This window comes from Chelmon rostratus, chromosome 4 (assembly GCF_017976325.1).
Source record: "Chelmon rostratus isolate fCheRos1 chromosome 4, fCheRos1.pri, whole genome shotgun sequence".
Classification (NCBI taxonomy): domain Eukaryota; kingdom Metazoa; phylum Chordata; class Actinopteri; order Chaetodontiformes; family Chaetodontidae; genus Chelmon; species Chelmon rostratus.
Window position 1 is genome coordinate 8,549,037 of NC_055661.1, and position 8,884 is coordinate 8,557,920.

The 8,884-nt window shown below is 41.0% G+C and overlaps 3 protein-coding genes and 1 non-coding gene across 4 annotated transcripts; 2 read left to right on the plus strand and 2 right to left on the minus strand.

Annotated features, from left to right (window-relative positions):
* The first annotated feature begins 336 nt into the window (after positions 1-336).
* Positions 337-408, plus strand: trnap-ugg. The gene has a single exon. It is a non-coding gene; the product is annotated as a tRNA-Pro (tRNA).
* A 911-nt stretch (positions 409-1,319) lies between these two features.
* On the minus strand, positions 1,320-3,836 carry ncbp2 (nuclear cap binding protein subunit 2). Its single transcript, XM_041935887.1, has 5 exons — positions 3,709-3,836; positions 3,180-3,266; positions 2,862-2,956; positions 2,520-2,658; positions 1,320-1,804 (listed from the first exon to the last, which is right to left on the minus strand). Exons 1-5 carry the CDS (start codon positions 3,781-3,783, stop codon positions 1,706-1,708), a joined length of 495 nt encoding a protein of 164 aa, XP_041791821.1. The 5' UTR covers positions 3,784-3,836; the 3' UTR covers positions 1,320-1,705.
* A 1,124-nt stretch (positions 3,837-4,960) lies between these two features.
* fkbp2 (FKBP prolyl isomerase 2) lies at positions 4,961-7,313 on the minus strand. The gene is made up of 2 exons (XM_041935171.1): positions 6,446-7,313; positions 4,961-5,422 (listed from the first exon to the last, which is right to left on the minus strand). Exon 1 carries the CDS (start codon positions 6,896-6,898, stop codon positions 6,482-6,484), a length of 417 nt encoding a protein of 138 aa, XP_041791105.1. The 5' UTR covers positions 6,899-7,313; the 3' UTR covers positions 4,961-5,422; positions 6,446-6,481.
* On the plus strand, positions 7,088-8,740 carry si:ch211-162e15.3 (protein NCBP2AS2). Its single transcript, XM_041935172.1, has 2 exons — positions 7,088-7,500; positions 7,628-8,740. The coding sequence occupies exon 2, from the start codon at positions 7,712-7,714 to the stop codon at positions 8,015-8,017; it is 306 nt and encodes a 101-aa protein (XP_041791106.1). The 5' UTR covers positions 7,088-7,500; positions 7,628-7,711; the 3' UTR covers positions 8,018-8,740.
* Positions 8,741-8,884: the final 144 nt, after the last annotated feature.

Here is an 8,884-nt window from a genome sequence, read left to right on the forward strand (position 1 = left end):
GTCTAGGAATGGAGCCCTAACCAACTGCTCAGTAAAATGGCCACCTGCATACTTATAATTCTTTATGAGGAAGAGAATAAACAAGCTCTCAAAAGCTGTTATTGGTACAACAGCAGTAGCTTAGTTTAGCATTTAGACTGGAACATAAAAACCAGTCGTTACAGTTCACTAGAGCTATTCAATGCCAGCAAAGGTTCACTGTGTGAGGCTGACAACAACTTTATGAGGTATCTAAATTCCTGGCAAAATTGTCATGCAAGCCTTGAAATTTACCCCAAGAGCTGCTTCACCTGACAACCTGACCAATTATAGAGAAAGCATTCAAAGAAAAACAAGGGCTTGTTGGTCTAGGGGTATGATTTTCGCTTTGGGTGCGAGAGGTCCCGGGTTCAAATCCCGGACAAGCCCTTTGTTGTTGTTTCGGAGCCACACTAGCCCTCAACACAGAAGGACATGTACATTACACAGCCACGAGCACTGACAATACCCTATTGGTCTCTTATCAATAACCTTCATAAGGACCCCACAGGTTCAATACCTGGAGCTCCTCGCCACTCAGTCAGTCCCTTGGTCCCAAGTTTCTACACACAAGTACAATTGGCTTGATCAGGCATGTCCATACTGTGTGGCTTTTCTGTTTTTGTTCCAACCAGTCAAGGGGTCACCTAATGATCAGCTGAAGACTGAGACCAGTTGAATAAATCAGTCCAGCCTGGTGTGCTCCTCCTTGGTTGGAGTGAAAACCTGCAGCCACATGGCCGTTTATGGAAAACTTAAGCCATGGCTGGAGTTTAAGTAAAGAGTATCCATCTCTTCCAGCCAGGGAGGATAACTTAAGGACACAGAGCGATTCAATATTCCAGTTGATTTAAAGTCGCTATACTCAATATTTGTTGAGTAAAAATGATACAAAATGAGTCCTCACCTGAAGTGTTTTACTTGACACTCACAGCTCTCATCAGGCAACCGTTTACAGTAATTGTCTCCAAAAACCCGCTGCAACCAACTAACAGTGGACAGTTGGCAACTCGCCAGTGGACACAGTGAATGCTGTGTCTGCTAGGTCTTTAAACTATTAACTCAAAATGCTAAAAGCTTTTTTCCACTGCCCTCCAAAAGCCCAAAAACTGCAGGTTTACGCTACACTAGTTTTTGCTTTATTTGCTAAACACACACAATAACATTGCAGGAAAATGGAAGTAATTTTATTCTCACCTAAAAGATGAAGTTGAATGGCATTCACAAAATTAAGATCAGACCCTTGGATTACCAGACCTCAGACAATGATTAGGAAAAACATAATATCAAATTGCCAAAAATGACTGAAAAAAAATCTTTATTTAAAAAAAGTATACACAATTCGTAAGATTATAACAGAATGCTTCCTTTCTATTACTTCACCAGACCATCATTTTATCTTAACATGGACACTCAATAAGATCATTTTATCTTGATATTCATCAGTCACTGCATGTGATCAGAGCCTGCAAATTTGCAGGATGATGAAAACATCACGAAATATCACACAGTAACTGTGGAAGTCAGAACAGAAAACAAGCCTCCGAAAGAATGAAATACCAGCTGCTTATTTCTGGGGTCCAGTGGTCCATGCAGAGCTACTGTTGTGGCATTGATGGAGAATTAATCTGGTCCAGGGTGGGGCTCTGTGCAGTCTAGGCAGGCTGCTGTTGTTGTGTGGTTCAGTCTAAAAAGTATTGCGTGCCTCTGTGGGTCGATGCTGCTGAGCCAGCTTACCGTAGCCGCCTCTGGCTGGGTCATAGTCCTGCCTGTACTCATCTCTCACCTACACAAGAAACAAAAACACAGCCAGAAGGCATGGGTACATACACATCTTTCATTATGTTAGTAGAGAGGTCTTATCCTACAGTATCCCCCCATTTCCGCCCCTCCCAACCACAATAAGACAGTTCTTAATCCACTAGTTATGTCTCCTTATTTACACTCTCCCAGAAGGCTCCCTTTGTACCACCACAACAAAATTGGACATGATTATGTATGTTGTATTTGTTAACAGCATAATATGCACTTTCATTTTTTAAATGTCATGCTATATCAATGCTGTCTCTTCAAAGGCCATGGTTAATCATGCATAATTTATTTTGGAAGTAGTATCACTTTCTAAATATCGTGCTGGCGTATTAAAATGTCATGATGTACAGTATTGATTTTTTTGAAAGCCATTTCAGTGTATGTAATTTTTCAAATGCCATAGCATGCTGTGTTTTATGTAGTTTTCCAAAAATGCTGTGCTGCAGAGGAGCCTAAACTTTTTCGATGTGAAGGAAAACGGATAGGAGACCCTGAACTCCTGACCCTGAACATGAGACAACCAGCCAGAAGGATGTGTGAGGTCAGCGGTGATTTACAATCAAATCATGCACCAGGATACACATTAGAACTACACCACAGCAACAGCTGGGAGAGAACATCAGAAACAGTTGGATCGAGTTACCTGTTCACACAAGTACTCAAAACAAACAAGTTTTCCAAATCCTCACCTGTCCTCCAGATTTGCCACGGCCGTACTGCCGTCCCTCCTTGAAGCCAGCGTCCCAGTCTGTCCTGATAATGCGGTCATCCAGCCGTGTGCCATTTATGAAACGCATGCAGTTTTCGGCGCCTGCGCGTGTGTAGTATCTGGTACAGCAGGGGTTAAGGTCTGTCACAGGTTCCTAAACTTGCACTACATGTACCCTTGAGCTCATAACACTGCATTGTACGCTGGTTAGTGTAACCCGGCAGGCAGGCGGATTGTTGACTTGATATTGAGGAGTGTTTGCTGTTAAGTATTTTTAAAACAACGAATATTCTAAAATTGAGTCTCATGTTGAAAAGGATACTCTACAAAGCAGAATCCACAGGCTGTCTTCTTGACTTTATCCAGACCAATGATGATGCGCTTCACATCTCCACTTTTTGAAAACAATTCGTGTACCTGTTTAATTACGAAGAACAGTCAAAAGTGAGAAATTGGGGACCTGAAAATAAAGTCACAGGCCATGAATAAGGTGAAAACCTAGCAAACCAGATCTTTTCATAAGGCAGAGCTGGATTTTTCATCTTCTTGTCAAAAAATAATATGAAAATCACTTTATTTCCAGAATTGATGCAGGGTTTTAACTGATGATGTGCTCGCAGATAATGGAATCGCATCCTACCTGCTCCTCAGTGGTGTAAAAGGAGAGATTCCCAACATACAAAGTGTGGCTCTGCTTCAGCAGCTTCTCCTGTTCATAGCGGTTGCCCTGAGCACACAAGTAACATTGAAAACATGAGTGAGCATCACTCCCTGGAAACTAACGTAACACTGGCCAACCCACTGGTATCTCTACTGCTGAAGCTGTTATTACACTTTTACAATTTTATGATGGTACAATGGAGAAGCTCATGAGGGTAGTTCAAAACTGAACAATAAACGCCGATATAATAAATACAACGTTAACACGAAAGTAAAGTCATTTGCAAAAATATGTAACTTAAGATCCTTCGGGTGGATAAGCTTTGTTGTAGCTGTGACCCAAAACCATAACAGTATCAAAGGTGCCTTTAGAGTTCTGTAGCCGTAGTGATATATAACGATGGCCGTTGTTGACTGATGCTAACTGACTGCTAACAACATAAACCTATACACTGACAATGAAAACCTTGAGTTCCTTAAATACCCCTTAAGAATATATTCCCACTTACCTTAAAGTGTTGGTCTCTGTATTGACTAATATCAATGTAGGAATCACTAGTCAAAGCGTTTAACTTAGCAGACATTGTGAAAAATTTGCAGAGGCGGCCAGCAGCTACACAACAGTTAGCATTAAGGAAAAACGTTGATGCTGGTTCCGGTTCATGTGTCCGTCATTTTAAGAACTCCGGAGGGAACGTGTTGATACTAACGTCTGTATCAGCTGAGTATCGTCCCCTGCTGGTATGTTCTTAAGTCACTGGTTCTGTTCGATATAAAACAATAATAATAATAATAAATTAATTAAAAAAAATGTTGGAACTATGACAATTTTGAGACCTAAAAATTGTCAGAGCCCAGAACTAAAATGTTACTACACCCATTATAACGACGCTCTTTAGGTCCGATCTCCCGTAGAAACTTGCACAAATTTAATCTGATAAAGTATTTTTATTTTTTTATTATTTGTTTTTTTTTATTTTGAATGCAGGAACTGTGTTGTTGATGCACCATTTATTCAATATTATTTATACTATAGTAAATTATAGAACCCACGTGCAAACTAGTAATACCTCACAGTCGGTGATGGAAAAAGAAAATAGGAGCAGCACATCTAACTTTAAATGAAATGTATTAATCTAAAAATTTTGTTTATTTATTAATTTTATTTGTCTTGTAATCTGTCCAGTTGTGGAAGCCTGGCGTGTTAAAAGATTGTAAGTGTGCCTCAGGTCACATGACTCCTGACGCTGGAAACTGAACGGTGAGACGTGGCGCCACACTATTGGCTGCTGTCATTGTCCAAATGGCTACAGAAGGGTCCTCTTGTTTTACTAATAATTTATCCTGTGGATTTTCTTTTTTGTATTTATTTTACTAATCATTTTCTGAATGTTTACCAAAATATTTCTGATATTTTAGTTTAAAAATAAATTTACTTATAATATTCAGCCATTTTACTGATATTTATATTTAGATATTGTAAAAATATCTGATATTTTCAAATGTTTTACGGATATTTTGGTAGCATTTTCCAGATATTTTAATCATATTTTTGAATATCTTACTGATATATCTTTTGTGATACTTTACCATTTTTTCTGGATGTTTTATTATTTTCCAGATATTTCACTAATTTGTTTTTAAATTTGCATATTTTTGGGATATTTTCCCAAATACAGATACAGAGAGACAGGCAAAGGAAAACTGTAAAGACTTGTCTTTTCTTGTAAAACAAAACCACTTAAAACAGCAAAGTTTCCAGTAAGGTCAACATTTTATTATCATAATTGAAATATTCAAAGTAAACAAAAACATTTATCCTTATCTGTTCCCAGCCTGACTTCTGACTTAACAACTTATTTTTGTGTGTGTGTGAAAAGAATGTAAAGACATGAATGAACTTCTCAATCACAGAAGATGAAAACAACTAAACAAAGGTGAAATGAAACGGCAGGGCATGACCATTTGTCAGCCCATGGCCAAATTCTGGACAAATTCTGCTGCTCATTGTCAATTCTACCAACATTTAGGAGGGACATACAGTCAGTTCTTGTTTCATATAACATCATTTCAACAAATCAGAGCATAATAGCCAGTTTAGAAACCAGTAAAAGGAGGATGGTGGCTCTGCTGTGGGTTTGCCAACTCTACTCCCATATTTGCCATGTCATCTTCATCAGAGGTCAGATATCTCCACTTAATGCTGCAGCCGGCTCCTGGAACCTGAAAGAAAATGACAGTACACTTACTAGTCATGCCGTTAAAAAACATCAAGTGTATCTCAATCTAAAAAGGTTTTTGGAAGGGGATTTTTTTCTTTCTGTGATTAGTCATTGTGCAAAAAACCACCCTAAAATGTACCCCAAAGATGTGCTGATGTTCTGAGAATAAGTTCTTCTTGGCTACAGAGCTCAGGGTCAGAAGTGAATGCAGTATTTTTGGTTAGGTTTAAGATGCAGATAGTTATAATCATTTGTTATATTTAATCATTTGACATGTTAATGTTACATCTAGTAAGGGCTGTGTAACTTTTTAAAAACGATGCACACTATCCCAGTTTCGGCACCAACACCAAAACAGGCCTGTTTTTCCCACTTCCTGTCGCCTGCAGCTGTTTGGTTCTATGTTGCTGTTCGGATTTAAAAAATGCTGAAAATAACAATGTCTTGCTTTGTAGACACATTTTGTCAAATGTTTCCTGTGAGTGCTTCACAATAAAAACCACGAGTTGGATGCTTTCAATGTCAAACAGCAGCAGTGAACAGTAAACATGAAGGCTAGTATCAATGTGATCAAATAAAAAAAAAAACAGTAAAAACAGATTACAACATGCACAAATTCTTATAAACTCGTGTGTGAGGGCAATAGGAATCCAGCGGGACAATGGCGGACTCTGTGATGACAGAATGCAAATATGTTTAATGGAAATTTTAAGGTGGGTCCTGCTTTATTACCTAATCTTAATGTGTGTGCTCTGAGTTCAGATGTAGTTTTAAGACGTTTATTTTTCATCTTACATGGTGCATGTTTATAAATGAATTTGTGTTTAATTAAACTACCTCACAGGAAACCTGGGGCTATGCTTTATTCCAAGAGTAATGCATACAGCGCACAGATGATACCCCCTCTCTGTGCGTTGGTGCGTGGGTCAGCAGGGCCCGAGCAGCCCGCACCGATGCAGGTTAATCCAACTGTGCATTCAACGCCTATTCGGAAACCCAGAGACACTAACATGTAATAACTTACGTTTAGAAATGTGGCTTCCTTGCCATCTCTTCTTCATCAAAGTTCGGATCTCCTCTCGATGCTGAGCAGCTCCACTTCGAAGATCAGCGTCGCTCCTCCGGGGATCTTCGGAGGAGCTCCCCGGTCTCCGTAACCCAGCTCGGCGGGGATGACCAGCTTTCTCTTCTCGCCCTCGCACATGCCCAGCAGGCCCTGGTCCCAGCCTTTGATCACCTGGCCAGTCCCCAGGGTAAAGGTGAAGGGCCTGTCGCGGGGAATGCTGCTGTCAAACTCGGTGCCGTCCTCCAGCTTGCCCGTGTAGTGCATGTTCAGCACGTCTCCTTTACGAGACTTGATGGGACAGTTGTCCACTCGCTTCTTGATGCCGATCTGCAGCTTCTTCTTCTCGGCTCCGCTCACCGCCGCCGGGCTCAGAGACAGCACAGTCACGGCGAACAACAGAAACACCCGCATGGCTGCAATCCACGCAGTTTCCAGCAGTCAAGTTTGGAGAACACAGAGCTGAACGCCCAGGGAACAAATCAGGGGAACGAATAAGGGAAGTGAGCCGGGAAATCTGTTACCGAAAGCGGATATACGTTCGGTACGGACCCGGACGCATTTCACCGGCTGGTGTTACCAACAAAGACGTCCGGAAAACCGTCGGTCACAAAGCTGAAGTTAGCTTGAGATTCGTCACACGTAACGGATTATAAATGTCTCTTCTAAATTTAATTGTTACACCACTTAAATGTGGAAAACACGAGCTAAGCATCATAGTAACGGTTTAAAACTCCTCTTCAGATCTGTGAAACTTTAATTCAACTTGTATAAAATATCTCTCAAATCTGCACACTTCGAATATGTGATAACTTTGCTTTTTTCATTTTTTTTTTGCTTTTGTAATGTGTTGACGTCAGTAGCATGACTATATAAATATATTTCTAGATACATATTTGAGAAACTATTATCCCTGTCGTGTCACCTCCTCTCTCGAATCTGAAGCCAACTTCAGCTTCGCCCCGCTGTCTCTTATGACACTACCTGCAACCTAGCGGTCACCTGGTTCGGCTGAAGTAAGTCAAGTTTGTATGTATTGCTATTGATATTTACACCAAAACTGTAACATACATGACTGTATAAGCAGCTGTCGATAAATGTATACCTCCAGCCAAGTCACGGTGAACGCTGTTGTCATTACAGGGCTGAAACACACGGGAGTCTGACGGGACTGCTAGCTGGCTAGGCTAACGTGTGAGTGTGGCTGTTTGAGAAACGCTGGACAAAATGCTCGCTCGGCTGTTATTTAACCTCATCAACAACCTCCATGTCGTCGAGAAGTTGGCAGAGTCTCGTCCGATCCGCAGGGCGGCCCAAATCACAGCTTACGCCATCACCAAGGCTCAGATAGCCGGCCGGGACGCCTCGAAGCGGGTCATACGGTCCCAGACGCTGCGGCAGGTCCGAGAGGAGGCCGGCAAAGTCCCCGGTGACCTGGGAGAGGTGGGCGGCCGCCTCCGGAGAGTCAGAGACACCTTTGTGAATGAAGTGAAGGAGGGATGGAAAGACGGCTCAAGACAGATCAAGAAGTGAAGAGGATGACCTGGCTGGAGCATGTTCGAGACTGGGAATCCAACACTCCACAAACTGACTGAAAACATCCCATGTTTCTTTAACCTCACCTGACTTCCGGTTGAACAGTTATTAAAGTAAATAAAGGTGATGTTTGACCAGTCTGCCTCAGCAGTGCATGGCAACAGTGTGGTGTTCGCTGGTCAGTGGGTGGTTTTAATAATGTGAGGCCTGCACTGACCTGAAATCTGTGGCCAGATCATTTATGGCAAACTGTAAGAGCTGCACAAATTCACTGTATTCACATTGCCGAGACCGCACAGAAATATTTAATATTTCAGAAAGCCTGTGGAAAAGTGGGAACTGCCTTGGGAAATGTTAAGTGTAATTGTTAAGTCCAGTTTTCTAAAATAAATCAACTAGTAATTTCAATAAGAAAAACTTTGTGAGGAGAGCAGAGTCCTGAAACTGCCTTTTCGTGATGGCCTCTGTGATACAGAAACACATAGTTCAACTAATGATGTCCAGACAAGTATTGTTTTTTCCATTTCCCTTCAATCGATGTGCATTTATGCACCTGACACCAAATCCTGCTGAAGAGCTTTTATGGATATGTACATGAAGTTGTCATGGTAAATAATTGTCTTGGCCACAAATGTAAATATAGAGAAATGTGTGGTACGTATAGATACTGAATTCACCATTTTGTTTTGACTGTATGAATAAAGATTATAATTTATAACACAGCGTGTCGACTGCTCGACAGTGTCGGTAGATATTGTGTGATATGATATGATATGTTAACTCTCTGCACATAAAGCAAGTTTAAGGGAAAAAGGGCTCAGAAACTATGTTTTCCAAGTTATGATGGTTTGTGCCACTGCAGCC

What these genes read in the sequence shown, in the direction of transcription:
- ncbp2 (XM_041935887.1), bottom strand. Translation starts at nt 3,783, where the DNA reads ATGTCTGCTAAGTTAAACGCTTTGACTAGTGATTCCTACATTGATATT. An exon ending in ACAGAGACCAACACTTTAAG is followed by an intron (nt 3,267 to 3,708) that starts GTAAGTGGGAAT and finishes TTGTGTGCTCAG; the next exon opens with GGCAACCGCTATGAACAGGA. An exon ending in TGTGGATTCTGCTTTGTAGA is followed by an intron (nt 2,659 to 2,861) that starts GTATCCTTTTCA and finishes CTGCTGTACCAG; the next exon opens with ATACTACACACGCGCAGGCG.
- fkbp2 (XM_041935171.1), bottom strand. Translation starts at nt 6,898, where the DNA reads ATGCGGGTGTTTCTGTTGTTCGCCGTGACTGTGCTGTCTCTGAGCCCG.
- si:ch211-162e15.3 (XM_041935172.1), top strand. Translation starts at nt 7,712, where the DNA reads ATGCTCGCTCGGCTGTTATTTAACCTCATCAACAACCTCCATGTCGTC.